Source organism: Cryptococcus neoformans, chromosome 8 (assembly GCF_000149245.1).
Source record: "Cryptococcus neoformans var. grubii H99 chromosome 8, complete sequence".
In the NCBI taxonomy this organism is placed as follows: Eukaryota; Fungi; Basidiomycota; class Tremellomycetes; order Tremellales; family Cryptococcaceae; genus Cryptococcus; species Cryptococcus neoformans.
The window spans coordinates 649,586-666,786 of NC_026752.1; the positions used below are offsets into that span (position 1 = coordinate 649,586).

The following is a 17,201-nucleotide window of genomic DNA, read 5'->3' on the forward strand; positions in this document are numbered from 1 at the left end:
TTCACTCAACGCCGTCATGCAAGTGTACATCGCCGCATAACGACTTGCAACCTGTCTCACTGCTCCATCCTTGACACCTCTACCCATGAACCCGGCCAGTCCTTTCCCTTCCGCATCGTCGGCGAGCTTCTTCAGGCTCTCAATGTGCTGATCCATCTCCTTTCTGAATATCGGCCACATAGCGAGCTTTTGTCCAGTGAGGTATGGGATAAGAGGGAGAGTACCTCGCGCATCACACGTAGCCAGCAAATGATCGTTCAACCGGATGATTGTGAGTAACGGTATGGCAGGCGGAGGGACATCGATCATGGACTGGAAGAAACCGGTGCAGTAATCTAGGGCTGAATCAAATACCTCGTGCCATATACGCTCCGCATCTTTCAGCCATTCGTTGGATTCATTCATCCCTACCCTCTTTCTGGGCGTCTGGTTTGGGCCGGCTTCAGACGTCAAATCGGCAAAAGATGATGGGCTGGGTGATTCGAGAGGTGTCGATTCGGGGGATAGGAAGTGCTTGGGTCCCGCAGGACGGCTGGATGGTCGTGAAAAGAAGCGAACGATAAAGGTGAATTCTGCCGAAGCATTATCCATCAGAACAAGGCCCAGTGATCTGAATAATGCTTCGACAGGTAATCGCTGTTTCCGTCCACCATTAGCGTCTGTCGCTCCCCCCCCTCTCGGGAGGCCATTACGGATCTGCAGAGAGGCTTACGAATTCCTTGTCGTCAACCATATAGGCCAGGACGACTGCTCCCTCATCCACTTCAGCAAACTTTAACCTCTCATACGCTTGTTTCATTCCTTCCTGTGTTCCGTTTCCATTTAAAATCGCTGCTGCAGCCTCACTCGATACCACCCCTATCAAATCGTTCTTCTCCACTGTCCTAGCTCTGATTTGACCAAGAGCTCGAGCATACCGACGAAAACCGGTCTCGTAAAATGCCCTGGCTGCATTGACATAACCTCTCTCGACTTGCTTGGCCAGCCTTGGTGCCTGCTTCAAGAGGAATGCGTAAAAGGGTTGGTATTTCAGCAGGACTCCCGTTTGCAGCACACCCATATTTGTTGACAGTCCTTTTGATGCCGACTTGAGAGGTTTGATGAGGGAGAGCAGAAACGGCGGAAGGACATGAAGAGCTTTGATCGTGAGGCCCTCTATAATCGGTTCGACTTCCTTCACAGCTCGCACCTTGCTCCGGACTTTGACTGCAGTGATCTTCTCATCGAGCTGTACGATGGCGGTGAGCCAAATATCGGGATTGTGGGAGGGAAGAGTATCGCGAAGGGTAAGGACGAGGGAAGGCGGTAGCGTTATATCGCTAAGAAGAGAGTTGAGAGCGGGTATGACTGCCTGTTATGCAAGTTAAAAGAGAGATTGATACAGCTACGATCAATAAAACTTGCCTTGCGCGCATTGAGCCTGCTCTCAATATCTGAGCTCTTCTGCTGAAGCTCGGAAATCTGCCCAGAGACCGCCGAGAGGTCAGTCTGGAAAGTTGATAGGTATGATTCCAATGAATGCAAAAGCTCGTTACTTGACTAGACTTGAAGCGTCAGCAAGTACAGCATCGTTACCGACAGCATGCATATATATAGATACCTTGACGGATTGTTCGAGCTCGAGGTAATCGTTCCGCTTCCGTAAGACTACTGCGTTAGTGCAGATCTGTGGTCTGTATACCTACAGTTCTCTCTGTCTTGCTCTTCGTCCTCTGAATCCAGAGCCAGCTCTCGCTCGAATGCAATATCGAGTTCGGGGTCGCGGTCGGGGTCAGGCGCAGCTAGTCGTGAGGGGCCTGCTCCTGGTGTCTCGAGGAGCACCTGATGTGGGGGAGTAGCGGGGCCTGTCTGGGCTTCATGGGCACCAGCTTCCTCTGGAGTGGGCGAAGTGGGCATTTGGTGTTTGAGTGTAAAGTAGAAATGTAAGAGAGCCAAGCATGCACGGGCAATGAGTGTAAGGCGGACAGGGGATCTGCCGCGTCACTCGCTCGTTCGCGTTCGTTCGTTGTTGTTTCCCCCCCCCTCTTCCTCCTCTCGCCCTTCATCTTGACTCTCCCCATATAAACAGCCATGTCAGAGCTATTCAAGGACATCCCAGAGTTCGTAGAGGTGAGTATCCCCCTGGCGAGACACCCGCTTACCGGTAGACCGACATCGGAGAGAGTCTTGCAGCCAGAACAGAAACTCTTGGTACGCCCTGCATATTCTGTTCATCCGGACAGCTCCCTGACGCCCTCTACAGGCTCTTTCAGAGAACTAGGTCCTCCAGACTTGTGCCATGTTATGAAAGTTTATGGGAAGCCGCCGACTCAACGAGAAGTAAGTTGCGTATGGATAGGCATTAGCTGACCAGTTTACACAGATCGGGTCCTATCACTACTGGTTCGCCGACTCTTTTTGTCTGTCTGGCCCACGCTAATGTCTGGATAGCTCTGGAGTAGAGGCTTCATCCTCTGCATCACTCGCTGCTTACCTAAACTCCCTGCAGTTCTCAGTGGAGGATTCGTCTGCATGGTTTGGCAAGGGGTCGGCATGGAAAGTTCGAAGTGGGACGTACTGGTAGGGCCTGTTCATTCCATACGGGCCGTCTGTTGGAATTTGGCTGATCCCGGGTTAAAGTTGCTTCAATGCCTTTTCACGAGTAGATATGCGGGTGGAAGCCAATATTCCCGGTGGTGTCGACGCTTTTGTGGTTGATCTTCATGGTCAAAAGTGGGTTTCAACGTCTTATTTCCGTGCTGACCTGGTAGACACCCTGCGACTCCCGAGCTCTGGCAAGAGACATACCTATCTGCGATTTTGCGTGCTATTAGATATGCGGACGATGCCTCCTATAGATTGGCAGGCTATAGAAAGCTGGATCCAATCACAACGCCAGAAGCAGAGGAAAGGTTCCTCAAAGCTGCTGAAGCGTTGTTCTTCAAGGGTGTGTACCCACAGCTGTTAAACAGGATCAAAGCTAACGCCCTATATAGGCTGGCAGCTTGGCTCAGATCCCGAAATACAGGTCGCCACAGTTGTCACCAACCACCTGACCTCTGCTATTCTCAAATATTTTTCTGACTCTTTCAGACTTGATCGTGCCGCCAACCTCTTTGAAAGGATGATGGACAAGGAGCCAGAGGTAGCCGCTCTAGTGGCGAAGAGTTACATCGGCATGAGTGGGTCATAAACAAGTTCAGGTGTTGGAAATGCTCATTTGCTTGTAGACGAAGAGATCAAAGCTGTCAAGATCATGAACGCTGCCCTTGCCGCCAACCCTCAATCCTATCCCATCCTTCATGCCCAAGTCGATTTCCTCCTCTCCAAGCACAAATACGAATGGGCCCAGCAAGTCGCTCAACAGGCGGTCAATTCTGCGCCCAGCGAGTTCATAACTTGGGCCAAACTCACGGAGACGTACATCGAGTTGGGGCAACTCGACCAGGCTTTGCTGACACTCAACTCATGTCCAATGTTCACTTATAACGAAAGAGATCTTCATCGGATGCCTACCCCTGCAAAGTCCAGTATGCCAGTCAAGAAATTTATCGCAGACTCCAATTTGGTGGATGAGGATTCCTCAAGAGAGAACGAGGTACGTTGCAACATGTAATTTTTCGGCATCCGTTCGACTCGCGCTGATTAAGTTACAGGCCGATATTGCTCTCCTCCGTCTCCCCGCTCCCAACCTCCGCGGCACTTTTGCTAAAGCATACTCCCTCCTCACTCTTCTTGTCTCTAAGATTGGCTGGGATGAGCTTCTCAAAATTAGATCCTCCGTCTTTGTCATGGAGGAAGAATATCGTTTGCATAAAACGAATGTCTCTGTCGACATGAATGGCGAAGCGGCTGATGGTGCATCCGTTGCGGGCTTGAAGAGGAACTCGTCCGAAGGAGTCAACACTCCCAGCGACATACCTACCATCAGGATATCAAGCGAGTCGATGCGCACTCCCAATACGGCTTCAGGACCAGGGTTCGGGGAAAAGGCAAGTACTCACAAGCCCGCTCTGGAGAAGCCCGAGACAGCACAGGCGAACGAAGACCCCAATTCGCCTTTAGGGATGAAGAGTGAAGGAGAGCAGCCCGTTTCCGCGTTTTCCCATAAGCGACTATGTGAGAGATGGTTAGGTGTGTACTCTTTCTCGCGTTTAAGCCGATGTTGGCTGACATCCTTTTCTAGATAATCTCTTTTTGTAAGGAATGATCTACGACTGTTGCACATTTCAGGGCTGACATGCAACCCTCAGAGTTCTATATGAAGACTTGAGAGTTTACACCATTTGGAGAGCAGAGATATCTCATTTCAAAACCCAACACATGTCATACCGAAAGACTGGTACCGAGGTACGCAAACTTCAGACTTATGGGAACTTTTGGCTGATGGCGCAAAGTGGGAGATTCTTGGTGAACTTGCCTCACGTTTACATCACAAAGAAGAGGCCAAAGACGCGTACCAACTCTGTCTGGACTCTAAATTCAGCGCAAAGGCACTTATGAAGCTTCTTGAAACGTATGCGAATGAGGGAGACCTTCAAAAGACCTTGACAGCCGCTGTGAGGCTGACAACCTATCATCATCGGTAAGGCGAAAATGCTCACACAAGGTAAATTTGGTCCTAATCAAGTTTGTGTAGATGGTATATGGACGCATCATACCCGTCCATGGTCGCACATTATTTGTACAAGGTCGGACTCATACATGGTCATGCCAAAATACAGTACACAATGCTCAGTATGGTAAGTCGATCTTTTTTTTTCTCTCGAGTTTCTGCAAGATAAGGCTGAACAAGGCAATGCCAGAACCTGCCGGTCGGGATCTTTGAAATAATGCAAGGCTATATGAAATACGGGGCGACGTTCAACGTGAGTTTTTTCATCCGATGAGAATGCTCTTCTATTACTGATATCGCGGTAGGTCGAAGGTTCAGAATTTTAGAAAATGTGTGTAGCATGAGTTTAAGATGCAATTCATTCATTGTGTTATAAGCAACCAAAATAACCCGGTTAAGCATTATATTTGCGTGGAGATATAGATTGATTGATGAAAGTAACCTTATCCCATTTCTCTATAACCATCTGGACTCTACCTCACGTCCAAATTTATTACTATAACCAGGCCCTCGAATTTTGCACATCATACTCGACTAGTAATCTTTAAGAACGCGAGATTGGATCCTTGTGAACTATAGATTTGGGCCGCTACCGAAGTGTGGATAAGCCATTGATTATTTCAGAGGTCTTCTTGTTGAATGAATTGTAAATTGAATATGACCCAAAGTGGCCTCTTGCTCGTTTCCGATGCGTTCTTCGATTCCATTCACATTTGATATTCGACGTTGTTTTGCTGCAAGCTTATGGTAGCAAGCAAAGAGGCTGTAGAGGAAATTGTTGATACGGTAGGATGGTTTGTGCTTGCGCGAGCCTGATTCGATAATTGAAGATGATAGACTTGTCGAATGGTGCCCAGGTCATGCTATTCGGTAAATATGTACCTCATAAACAAGTGCAAGATATCACTCAACCATGTGCTGATGAAAGGTAATCGAGCGGAAACTATAAAATCAAATACTTTTCTGTTGATTGGCCGAATTCACCAGCAGCAAATGGCAAAAGGAAAAACGAGTAAAAGCATTGTTTGTGGTATTAGCAGATTCTTTCAAACCGGCCTCAAACAATGAAGACTTAATGGCCAGCTGGCCTAGCTGAACAAGAGACAATGAGCCCCCACACTGAGAGAGTAAAGACAAGTTCAAGAGGTATTATGATGCATAATATTCGTCTTCTGACCCTTTCAATGGTCTTCGTTGCACATATCGTTCCATCAGACCAGCTGAGGAGATAACTGCGGTTGTTATATACGGGAGTTAGATGCGGGTTACAGTACAAACTGGAAAGAAGGTTCTCGGAATATCTATAATAGCTCGGGATACTCAGTAGCCGAACATCCTAAAAATGAGGTACAATAAGCAACCTGCGAATCGAAGGGCTGAAAGGCCGAGAACTGCGTAGAAGATAACGGTCTGTTTGGACATCAGTAGACCGCTACGATGTGGCTTAACATAGTACTCACAAGGTAAGGATTGAAAGTCGAGCTGGTCGCATCCACAAAATGCGAGTTAACCCAGTTGGTGAAGGTGGAAGACGTGAAGAGCAAAATGATAAGCATGTTCGAACCAAGGAACAACAGTACAACATTGGTTCGAAAGTTGCGATCCTCTGCGGACGGGTCAGGCCAGACTTTCAAAAGCTATTCGAAGTAAAGTCGACGTACCATCGGCCCTTTTTGTTTCTGGACTTCTCTTTTCAGCCTTCTCTTTTACCGGCACTCTCAACTCTTGTCTGGCTTGTTGCCACAGAGCCTCTACATCCTCTTGCTTCGTCGGTAAAGCTACTTCGGCCATTTCCTTTCCGTCCTTTTCTACTTTCTTTGCGGCACCGAGATCTTTTGAAGAACCGTTATCACCCTTGGTTCCCCATGAAACGTCATGCAAATTGCACATAGCATAGATAAGGAGGATATTGACATATGAAGGAAGAAGGAGGAGGTATTGAACGAATGATGTGAGCATGTGCCAGGGCTCAAAGTAGAGAAGTGATGAGATGAGATACAATCCGTACGTTGCCTGTTGTCTGTCAGCACATTTTCTGTTTTAATACAAACTTACCATGAGAGAAAGGGCCAGTTGTACAAATGTTCTGTTTTCAAACAACCCAGAGACATCTTCCCAACCTTCCGAAGTGTGCGGGACTGTCTGGTAAACTGTCCATCCAGCACAGTACAGCAAGATACCTTGGCAAACGGCAAACATGAATATACTACAGCAACTATTAGCTCAATCAATGAGGATATGTACTCACCAAAAAGTATACATATAATTGGATCCTTGGGGACGATTGCCTAGAGAACAGACCAAGACGACAAAACTACCCATGATCAGTCCATGAGTAATCATGCTAGTTTCTTCGGGCCACTTACATCAGAGCAATATAGACCTTATTAAACACCTGGAATATCTCATCCCCAGCCCCGTTAAAAGGATCAGAGCTGCCAGAGATGGACGAGCTAATGAGGAAGAAAAACGCAAGGTAAAATGAGGAGACAGATAGCCAATTGAAGAGCAAATTAAACAAATCTAAACCTGTCAGCTTCAATTAGTGATTTTGCTACTCACTGTATATCGTCAAAAAAGTAAGCGTAAATTTTCTGAAAATACCGTGTCCACTGGTCCAAATCCTCCAGAAACAAACCATTGCGTATGTTGCAGCAAAGATGGATCCGTTGAGCCATCTTCTTCGTTGAGAAATGAACTCGGGTACGGTAGCGGGGACGTCGGTACCAGCCTTTGCCGCCTTGACATACTGCAAGCGCCAGCGAGCATTCTTCTTCACAACAATTTCTGAGAAAGGTGTCAGTAAACGTAAGTTGTCACTGCAGTGAAAGCTGACGCACCAAACGCGAGAATACGATCTTCTGCGAGGAACTTGTTCCTGTCAAAAATCGTTGCTGTAGCACCAGGTTGGTTCATGAGCTCTCCTCGGAAGTAGGCGGCCAGAGGTCCTGTCCCGTCGGCGTGATTTGCCACTGCGTCATACCTGGATCGTCAGTTTTGAATGCGTTCACTAATGCTCACCGATAGGCAGAAAATGCTCCTGGAAGGACCGAAATTAGTCCAAAAACACTTTCGAATGGCTTATCGAGGATGTTGCTCATTTTATATTCGAAATTTTGGCCTGCGACCAAGGGATTCCATAGATATTTTCCCCACTTTCCAGTGTCTGCAAAAATCTCTCCACAAGCTCCCCCGACAGTGGGATGCTTCTCGAAGCATTTGTAGAGCTCGTATATAGAGTGACCGGAGGGTTTTGTGCCGACATCCAGAAGCACGCAAACGTTGGGCTTAATAAGTGGGCCAAAAGCATTGAAAAACCAACGATGAGAATTAAGTTTTTTCTTATTTTGTCTATTATATTGTCAGTCCGGATCAGGCATAGTGGTGACCTACTCTTTGAGGCAGAACAACAGTTGAATAGGGGTTGAACCAAACCCAACCTCTCCAGTTTCAGACACTACGACCTGCGAAGTGTACTCGAAAATATGGGCTTGGGTTTCTTTGTCAACGACATGGTCTTTCATGACACCCTGGCTTGTTAGCTGGATTCCAATTTGGATTACATACCTCGGCATAGACACCCATCAGTTGCAGCACCTTGAGGACCCTTGGATCGACAACCTTTCGGCCATCAGCAACGATACAGACTACCACCTTTTTCCACGAATCGGGACCCCAAGTTTTTGAACGTGTACGTGTCGTAAGGTGGGCAATATTCTTAATAACAGCATTAAGTGTTCTCAGGAGGAGCTCAGAATTTTCGTTATACATAGTCATGACGATCTAGATAAAATTAGCGTACATTTCAAGTTGGGCACTTACAAAAAGCTCTGTCTTTCTGCCATACAAATATTGCCTTAAACTGAATTTGCTTCCCATAAAGTCGTCAGGATCGCAAGTTGCCGCCGAGTACCGCATGCTGTCCATTTCTCCATCCATTACGCCTAGTCCTTTGGTGCTCGGGATGACCCCCTTGGGCACAGGCACATCCATCACCAAGTTGCCGTTGTGAAGAGGGATCTGTTTGATCACTCGCCTCTCGAGCAACTGCTTCCGCATAGCATGCCAATGGGAGGTACCTCCTCGATGGGTAATCGGGGATGGGGAAGGCCGCGGCGGATACGCTTGATAAGGCTGGTAAGGCAGTTGGTTGACAGGTGGTATCGTAGTAACCGGTACTACAGATCCGACGCCCCATTCTTTCTGAGGAGAAACCAGGTGAGTAGTGGAAGCAAACGATTTGTCTTCATCAGAATAGTCTGTATGAGAAGGGTATGGTTGGTACGGCGCCTGTTGAGAAAGAGGTACTGTCGTGGCGCCAGGACCGCGGACGACATCTGCTGGGGCCGCGCCGTACTGATTAGGACCAGGACTGGGTCGGCCATACATCAAGTCATGAGAAGTCATGGAAGACGCGGTGGGCTGCGGCTGATAGTATGCTGGATTGACCGCCCGAGTGGTCGGAGAAGGTTGCTGATGATACCCGCCAGGGGAAGGAACGCGTGGGGTGTTGGTGGAATGGCCAGAATAAACCGAGTCTGGTATGGAATACTGTGAGGGGTTTGAATAGTTAGACGGGTAATTGTAGCCACCGTGCGGTTGGCGACGGTCGCTGTCGTGGGAGTAGTGGTAAGCCATGGTGGAAGGAGTGTGCTTGTGGGTGAGTGTGGATGCGAGTAGATGCGGCGAAAGGAGGATGAAGGAGGGAAGGGGAGGAGTGGGAGCAAGTAAGGAAGGAGAGGGAACGGTGTAAGTAACAAAGAAGGAATGAGAAGGAATAGATAAACCCGAGACCAGCTCTGTGAAGGATGAGATGCCTGCACCAGAGATCCATCCAGTAGCCAAGAAATGAAACACCATTCCCAAAATCACACGGTCCTCCTTTGTCCTTTTGGACGCGACGCGTCTCTTCTGCCATTACGTACACATCACCCACGCGAGGAAAGCGGAAGCTTGAAAGAAAATCAAAATCCATCATCTGCTATTCAGACCCGAAAACGGTCCTTAAAACACAAAAAATATGACTGGCATACCAAGCAGGTCTCTGGATAGAAAGTAACACCGGAGACAAATATCACTGGTTCATATGGGAGTCGAACTCATCGCTACAGCCGATGTGCGTCGCTAGCTGTCCACCATGCACGGACCTTCTGCATCAACCAATGGTTTCGAACAGCGACGTCATTCGCTCACTCTGTCCTCAGCTTCCATTTCTTATTACTCCAAATATGATATTTGGCAAACCGTTTCACACTTCTTGCTCCTTTTTTGACGGTCTTTGACTACCACCTTGGATGCTCGTATCATCATGCCAGGCGTCAACTACGTCTCGTCCTCCCTGTAAGCTTGCTATCCCTTCTGTCCTTTCCGACTCAACTGACTCTATGGTCCTGGAAAAAGAAATCGGACCAAGCGTAAATGGTCTGCTCAGGCAGATGAAGAAGCTTACCCTCGCCTACCCCCTGGTTACGTGAGAAGAAAGTCTAGGGGTATGTTCTCATACCTGAAACCGCCGCCACCGCTCTTGCGCGAGGAAAACAATCAACTTGTTGAAGATGAGGGAGGGCAAACACAGGAAGAGGAGCCTGAGATACCCCAAACAAGCGGGAAAAATGATAGCCAAGAAGGTCAACGACAACTACCCACCCCGAGAAACTCTTTGCCAATCGTTCCGCCGATTATTCAACCAAAAGGCAAGTTGCATTCCATCGACTTTGGATTCTCCTGGGCAGTTCCTTTTACCCCTGCTCGACAGGAAGTGGAGGAACCTTTCGGGAACAGTGGCAAAGTACATATTTCAAGAAAAGACCCACTTCCTGCTAGTGCCCATCACCTGCCGTGGTTTATGACCTGGGATAACAACAGTTGGCCTGGAAAAGCAGAAAGCCACTTGATGAAGCGCGAAGAGGAGCCCCGACACTATCATTCAATTATGTGTAAGTGAAAATGTATCATTTTTGATCATCTTCAGAATGACACAATTTGGAAAACAGCCTCTCCATATCGTCGAGTACGCAAGATTCTTCAAAAAAACAATATATCGCTGCTCGACTTATCGTTGCGCCAATCCCAATCACGTACACATCTCCCTACAAAAGACAAAAGGACTTGAATTCGAAAGGCTAATCGGCCCATGTTCATCGTATTTAAAGTCGCAAACAAATACCTTGCCTCGTCGTAATGTAATAAACATCTCATCGCATTTCATACTTCAAACAGCGTTTATTGTTACGTATTTAATAGGTAGAACAGAGAGGGTAAAAGATTTTATAAGATTGTTTGGTCGGGTATACTGGCCAAGATATAAAAAATAAACTAAAGTCCACAACGCCAGGCAAAGCGAGTAACGCAACATTGACCACATTCCACTTCCTGCTCGACGACTCCTTTTTACTCACGTGCCCCAGACTATTCTTACCTGTAGTCATGAGGATTGGGCATTGGCTGGTGACCATATTCGGGCGAAGTCATACCTTGATATGTAACACCTTGACCAAGCTGAGTCATCTGAACGCCACCATAAGGGTCCTCCTCCTCAGGTGTCGTGGCATGTCCAAATATCGCTCCACCCATACCGAGTCCAACTGAAGCTTGAGATTGCACGGGAGGGGGTAATGACGTGTAGTTGTCATGTTCGTCATGACTGGGAGGATGAGGGCTGGGAGGAGGGTACTTTTCGGACAAGGCATAGTCATCTTCAAGTGAGCTGGATGCGCCAAATGAAGAGCCATTGAGAGCCATGGGCATAGGACTGTGCTGAGGAAGGTCGTAGTCAGGATGAGAAGCGACGGGATAGTCGGCATACTGAAGCTCGGAGGAAGAAGAGAGAGAACGTTCAAGAGGGTTAGTTTCGAAACCGTGCTGGCCAGTTTCACGGGCAGGAAGAGCGTGGTGAGCATCAGAGTCACCATGGCGGTTGAGTTCCGGCCTGTTGGTGATCAGCAATTGTATGGCATATGACATAGCGTAACAGCATATGGACTTACCATCGGATAGCCTCATCCTCATCACCACTCCTTCTTTTCATCCTCCAGACGGCTAACGCGATCAAAGCCAAGATGGCGGCACCGACACCGACGCAGATACCAATGATAGCCCCAGTTGGGAATTTGCTTCCTTCCTTTTGGGCAGCGGCTGTCGAGGTAGATGAAGCGGTAGCCGCGTCAGCAGACCTTGTCGCTTCATCGGCTGATTGGGTAAGAATGACCGTGACCAGCTGAGTTTGGCCGGCTGCATTTGTTGTGTATTGTACAGAGCTGTATTGGGTCAGAGCAGAGCACGCAATGTATGGCTAACGAATGACCTACGCAGAAGTAGACAGGGGGACGGTTGAGTCAGCGGCTACTGATGATGTGGTAGATGTAACAGAAGGGGAAAGAGAGTGCTCGGTAGAGCTGGAAGAAGTGGTTGATGTGGCTAGCGCAAATGTAAGACAGGTTCACTTCATGTTATGCGTGTCCTTTGTGTCACTTACAGTCAGAAGAAGAAACCTCCGATGATGTCGCGTTCACACTCGGATCAGCCGTGGATGAAGAGACCTCTGTCGACGTGGTAGAAGTTGATGTTGGAGAGGCGGAACTAGTAGATGGTAGAGAAGAAGCCACTGAGGTAGTCGTTGCCCCGTCTCGAGAGGTAGTCGTCACTGCAGTCGATGAGTGGGCTACCGATGATTGTGAAGAGGATGAAGACGCCGCAGCAGATGATGTGGTTGGCGTGGATGAAGCAGCGGAGGACTGAAAGTGTCTGATTATGAGCTGTGGATAGAGTGGTCTATATGTGGCACTTACCGTATTGCCAGATTGACCGTCGAATAAACCACTCAGATCGTCCAGCAGGGCTGGGGCACGTTTCCCGTACCCACCGGACCCGCTCCGGGCGAGATGTCTACGGTGAGCTGGATGAATACGATCGACATGAGCAAGAGTGAGAGTTGGGAAAAGGATGAGGGGAAGAGTTGTTGAAAGTCTCATGGCGGGCGATTGTTGATGATGAGTGACTGACCGCTGCTTTGGATGGGCGGAAAAGAGTGTGATGCGTAGCCCCTTGGCGACCTCCTTTGATGGTTTCTGGGGTGTGAGAACGATGGGAGGTGTGGATATAGTATAAGCTTGGTGGCGGACTACGATGTGAATGACGAGGTGGTGTGAAACGGAGACAGGCGACGGGGCGAAAGAAGAAACAAGGCAGGAGTAAGGATTGTGGTTGCGGCAATAGCCGGTGGCTGATAATGAGTGTGGGAATGGGTATGGCGATAAAAGAAGGTGTCGGAAACAATAGGAATAGAGACAGGAATAAAATCAACCAAGAAACGGATGGAAGAGGAGGAGACAAGGCGTTTCGGAGTCACGCTATTCCATCAGCCATCCAGTCAACGTCAATCTGCCCTCTGCAATTTAGCTCGGACCCTCAAACCGCCCGTGTCGATGACCCCAGCCAATGTGCAGCCGCTGTCCAGCGTTCGCTCGTCTCGTCTCAAGTCCAATCATACTGCATCATGCATGCATACGGAGCATCACTGTACGAGCAAACTAGCTGTGAAAATCCGCTCATATCCCCCTGGAGACGAGGCCACCGGAAACAAAACAATGAGATAAACAACCCCAAACCGGCTGGAAAATCCAGGCCCTGAGAGGCACACCCGATGAGCTAAAATAGATCTGACACCGGCACATGATTTAGGCGCGAAGCTATTCAGGCTCGTCAAAAGGCACCTGAGAGGTGGAGGCCGGCACGCGTCGAGCATTGGCCATTTGGTCGTTCGCGATGACATATGATATAACATATCACACATGTCAACAGAAGCGACATCTACCAACCAAAGCAGCGTGTAACAGCATCATGCCCAGACAGCCTCCAGCCAAGCGCGCGAGGCTCTCCACCAGGGCGATTTCATCTGTCTCGGAACAGCCAGAAGTTGGCCGGTCTCGTTCTGTCAATGAGTCACCCACTAAGCTTGACAAGGGCAAAGGCAAAAGGGAAGCCACTATTACTCAAGCACAAGAACAGCAAGGCAAACAATCAGAAGAAGAGGCGGATACAACCGAAGAGCTTGAGGCATGGCAAGATTTTGCTGCGGATCATTATGAAACGGTTGAGCAATTACCTTTGGAGCTGCATAGGAATTTTAGATTGTTGAGGGAGTTGGATGACGGGACATTAGGTAAGTTTGACATTAAGCTGGAAATCAGCAACTGAATTTGGCTGTTAAAGCCCAAATGGATACCCTTAAGAAACTTATACGTGCCTACGTGTCGGGAAGAATAGCTCTGGAACGCCCGAGATCATTGTCAACTCCATTAGAAGAAGCGGCGCTCAAGAAGAATAATAGGGAGGAGGATAAGAAGAGTAATAGGGAAGAGGATAGCGTCGATGTTGAGATGGCAGAGGAAACATTGCCGCATCATGAATCACCCCAAGAAGGTGAAGAAAGAGTTAATCCAACCTCTGAGGCTACAGCGGAACCGACGAACTCAGCTGAACCGTCTTTAAACCCATCGTTAACAGACGAGAAACAGAGAGAGCCAGGTGTACCTCTAGCAGACGGTGCAGATGGCCTCATCATTTCATGTTTACCGGAATCTCAAGCAAACGTCCCGCCACGGGCAAAATTCCCTACCCTACCATCGTCACCAACGGCTCAACACAATGGGGTTGTTGGGAATGACGATCCAAACATCAATTCTGTCGCCCAAGCTGCAGCCTCACAATACCGTTCATCCTCAATCCCACTGAGAGCATCTCGCCCCGCTGGTCCCCATTCTCTTCTGCCTGAGATTTCGCGCCTTGTCCGCGAAATTGTACGAACTAGCGATGAGAAGGTTGCTGTTGCCATCGGCGCTTACAATGCTGTAAGTCTTTGTCTCAAATTTTACAGGCATCGCTAATTGAATGCATATGATATAGGTTGACAGACATATCCGCGCTCTGGACTCTGCTCTCACCGCACAGGAAGCATCTATCCTCCTTGGTCTTCGCCCTTCAACACTCCCATCAAATGCCATCGATGAGGCTCTCGATGTAGAAGGCGGTACAGGCAAGGTGGGCATTGGGCAACTCGTAGACGAGCGGAGTCGTGGACAAGGAACTGGCGACGTTGTGGGCGAAGGGGAAGAAGGGGAGGTGACATTAGGAATGGGTGGGGGCGGGTCGAGAAAGAAGGGGAAAAAGAGGAAAGGAAAGCCAAAGCAAAGGGAATCTCAGGGTGGAAATGAAGAAGGCAAGGCGGAAGAGAACTGGAACATTCCTCCGGATCCGTACGTGATTCATTTGCATCTGATTCAGAGCAAGGCTGACAAACGACAGAAACGAGCCAAGGTACTGCTATTGCAACCGAGTGTCGTTTGGAGAGATGATTGGCTGCGACGTGAGTTTCTTTGCCTCACCCCACTATCAACTGTATAATGACTTTTGTAGAACGACGAGTGCCCATTAGAATGGTTCCATCTTCAATGTATAGGTCTTGAGAATCCGCCGACCGGCAAGTGGCTATGTGATTTGTGTAAACCAAAAGCGAACGGTCATGGTGCCGGAGCCTCTGCGGGAGCGGCAAGAAAGGGTCGGGTCAGTGGGGGAAGGAAAAGGTAGCCCATCTATACCTCTTATAATGCAAATGTATTATTACGGATAGCTCATAAAAAGCGTTCAAAAAGTGAGATTCCGCCTTCAGGCGGTAGGAACCATTTTTACCCTTCCTTCGTGTCATTTTAACCTCACGATACATGACCATTGGCGCGAGTAGTATGATCCGTAGGATCAGCCGATACATACACTTATACAACATTAGTCAGATATCTCTATAATCTCTGGTACACGATTCTCCTTCTGCGAATCCACTTCTACATCAGATGAAATATCCGTCGAAAATGTCTGTTTCCATACAACGTCTTTGTTACTTTGCACTGCCCTGTTTTTTATGGCATTCGTCACTGCTGACGTGGTGGCTGATCTTGTCGTCGACGAAGAAGCAGCGCCTTGTCGTGCTGTCTTTTTTGTCGATGAAGAGCTCGCCAAGGCTAGAGCTTCTGCCTCGTCTACTTGTCGAATGAAACTCTCATTGAGTTCAAACTCGTCATCCTCCAGATCATCGACTTCATTTGCCATGGAACGTCTTTTCCGCGTTGAGACAGATTTTGTTTCGGTGATGGCACTACTTGTTTGCCTTTGCTTTGCTTGAGCCTCGACGTAATCAAGTTGGCGGATCGTGGACTCGTCGAGAATCATGAAATCATCGTCATCACTCTCGTAGAGACGAACTTCAACGGGCGCAGGCCGGGAAACCAAATTAGCCTGGATAGCATATGCGCGAGACTCTGCTTCGTCCACTTGCCGCAGAAAACTCTCATCAAAGTCGTCAAACCCATCAAGATCGTCGTCTTCAACAACAGCAGCATGTTGTCCCTTATTACTGTTGGAGGGATCCGCAACAGCATTAGAAGGGACAGAGCGTTTGGAAACATGTCGATCCAACGGGACAGGGCTCTGAGGAGTAGCTTGGATAGGTTGGGCCGCAGATGCCCTCGTCGGTTGGCGTGGTGCATTGCGAGCTCGTTTCGAAGTTCGCACCCCTGGGCCCCTCACAGGGGGAGGTATCACTGGCGGGGGATTGACCAGCCCATTACCCTCCTCATCGGGATCAAGCTTTCCAAGTCTTCTTTGCAGATCACTGACAAATTGATCCCTTTGTAAATCTTCCAATTCTTCGACACAGCTATCAGGGAGGAAACGACAGTTCTCGGGTGTGAGGAGGAGGATTCCACGAAGAACTTTGACGTTCTGGACAACAACCTAGGCAAATCAAGTCAGCGGGGTTTGCATACATCCAAAATGACGAGCATAACTTGCTTTGGAACCCAGAGACGTTTGTCCCAGAACAAAGTCATTGATTCGCTTATACTCCATGGCCCGCACGATTCTCCTACCATCTCCAAGTTCTAGTCTCAGCATCCCACGAGGGTATGGCGGCACTTTCCCTTCTTCCACTTCATTCTCTTCGTCATCATCAAGTCCTCTTATTCGAGTCCGGCCAGAAAGGACCTCTGACCGCTGTTCCATCACGGTCTGAATCTGGTAAGCCGAGTGACCAACTTCAGTTATGGCGTGGATCTGGAGGAGAGTCGGCCTGGGAAAGATAATTATATCATGTAGTCCTCCTTCTGGGAAAGTCGGCGATTCTCGCGTGCACATCGATAGATCAGAATAAAGAAATTCAGTGTGCTAATGTTGAACTCAGTCGTTACGCCAATGCTATTCATAATCCTCACGCACAACGTTTTCAATTGAAGGCTCTCTTCCAGCCTTTATGAGAGCATCTACGCATTCGCGAACCCATCTCTAGGATGAAAGAGTAAGCATTGTGCATGCGTCCCCAACTTTGAGAGGGAAGACTTACCGGGTCGAGACATGGAAGTGGGTAAGTTCGCTTTAGAAAGGCGACGATGGGCTGTAAATTGGTCGTCATTGCGGGTCCATTACAGTGTTACTTCTCCCCCCCCTCTACAGCTTGCTATCGGTTGCAAATTCTATTGTCGATATCTTTGGCAGACGACAGAATTGCCTTTCATTGCGACGACGTAATATACTGCGTGCCATTTTCACCATTCTCCCGTGC

General features: G+C 48.5%; 7 protein-coding genes; 3 read left to right on the forward strand and 4 right to left on the reverse strand.

Annotated features, from left to right (window-relative positions):
* Positions 1-1,953, reverse strand: part of CNAG_03324 (hypothetical protein) — a 2,375-nt gene extending 422 nt beyond the window's left edge. The window contains exons 1-5 of the mRNA XM_012195790.1: positions 1,686-1,953; positions 1,601-1,647; positions 1,405-1,539; positions 713-1,351; positions 1-636 (exon numbers count right to left, since the gene is read on the reverse strand). The exon at positions 1-636 is cut by the window's left edge and continues 29 nt beyond it. Coding sequence (XP_012051180.1) covers positions 1-636; positions 713-1,351; positions 1,405-1,539; positions 1,601-1,647; positions 1,686-1,896 — 1,668 coding nt within the window. The 5' untranslated portion in view covers positions 1,897-1,953. The remainder of the gene's footprint in view (positions 637-712; positions 1,352-1,404; positions 1,540-1,600; positions 1,648-1,685) is intronic.
* A 45-nt stretch (positions 1,954-1,998) lies between these two features.
* On the forward strand, positions 1,999-5,237 carry CNAG_03325 (ChAPs family protein). XM_012195525.1 has 16 exons: positions 1,999-2,109; positions 2,148-2,190; positions 2,243-2,319; positions 2,363-2,382; positions 2,431-2,559; positions 2,620-2,712; positions 2,751-2,926; positions 2,976-3,161; positions 3,210-3,577; positions 3,636-4,113; positions 4,166-4,178; positions 4,233-4,329; positions 4,377-4,564; positions 4,619-4,721; positions 4,785-4,847; positions 4,900-5,237. Exons 1-16 carry the CDS (start codon positions 2,071-2,073, stop codon positions 4,918-4,920), a joined length of 2,094 nt encoding a protein of 697 aa, XP_012050915.1. The 5' UTR covers positions 1,999-2,070; the 3' UTR covers positions 4,921-5,237.
* Positions 5,238-5,732: 495 nt separating this feature from the next.
* Positions 5,733-9,440, reverse strand: CNAG_03326 (chitin synthase). XM_012195526.1 has 12 exons: positions 8,417-9,440; positions 8,162-8,377; positions 7,988-8,124; positions 7,616-7,945; positions 7,435-7,577; positions 7,157-7,381; positions 6,961-7,117; positions 6,843-6,908; positions 6,650-6,800; positions 6,256-6,607; positions 6,055-6,200; positions 5,733-6,004 (listed from the first exon to the last, which is right to left on the reverse strand). The coding sequence occupies exons 1-12, from the start codon at positions 9,230-9,232 to the stop codon at positions 5,915-5,917; spliced, it is 2,829 nt and encodes a 942-aa protein (XP_012050916.1). The 5' UTR covers positions 9,233-9,440; the 3' UTR covers positions 5,733-5,914.
* A 157-nt stretch (positions 9,441-9,597) lies between these two features.
* On the forward strand, positions 9,598-11,092 carry CNAG_03327 (hypothetical protein). XM_012195527.1 has 3 exons: positions 9,598-9,934; positions 9,995-10,530; positions 10,588-11,092. The coding sequence occupies exons 1-3, from the start codon at positions 9,903-9,905 to the stop codon at positions 10,704-10,706; spliced, it is 687 nt and encodes a 228-aa protein (XP_012050917.1). The 5' UTR covers positions 9,598-9,902; the 3' UTR covers positions 10,707-11,092.
* CNAG_03328 (hypothetical protein) lies at positions 10,763-12,978 on the reverse strand. XM_012195791.1 has 5 exons: positions 12,382-12,978; positions 12,069-12,327; positions 11,902-12,010; positions 11,581-11,850; positions 10,763-11,522 (listed from the first exon to the last, which is right to left on the reverse strand). Exons 1-5 carry the CDS (start codon positions 12,562-12,564, stop codon positions 11,009-11,011), a joined length of 1,335 nt encoding a protein of 444 aa, XP_012051181.1. The 5' UTR covers positions 12,565-12,978; the 3' UTR covers positions 10,763-11,008.
* A 334-nt stretch (positions 12,979-13,312) lies between these two features.
* CNAG_03329 (PHD-finger protein) lies at positions 13,313-15,221 on the forward strand. XM_012195528.1 has 5 exons: positions 13,313-13,754; positions 13,805-14,442; positions 14,498-14,847; positions 14,897-14,957; positions 15,008-15,221. Exons 1-5 carry the CDS (start codon positions 13,358-13,360, stop codon positions 15,176-15,178), a joined length of 1,617 nt encoding a protein of 538 aa, XP_012050918.1. The 5' UTR covers positions 13,313-13,357; the 3' UTR covers positions 15,179-15,221.
* A 76-nt stretch (positions 15,222-15,297) lies between these two features.
* On the reverse strand, positions 15,298-17,180 carry CNAG_03330 (RecQ-mediated genome instability protein 1). XM_012195792.1 has 4 exons: positions 16,983-17,180; positions 16,859-16,924; positions 16,436-16,807; positions 15,298-16,378 (listed from the first exon to the last, which is right to left on the reverse strand). Exons 1-4 carry the CDS (start codon positions 17,049-17,051, stop codon positions 15,374-15,376), a joined length of 1,512 nt encoding a protein of 503 aa, XP_012051182.1. The 5' UTR covers positions 17,052-17,180; the 3' UTR covers positions 15,298-15,373.
* Positions 17,181-17,201: the final 21 nt, after the last annotated feature.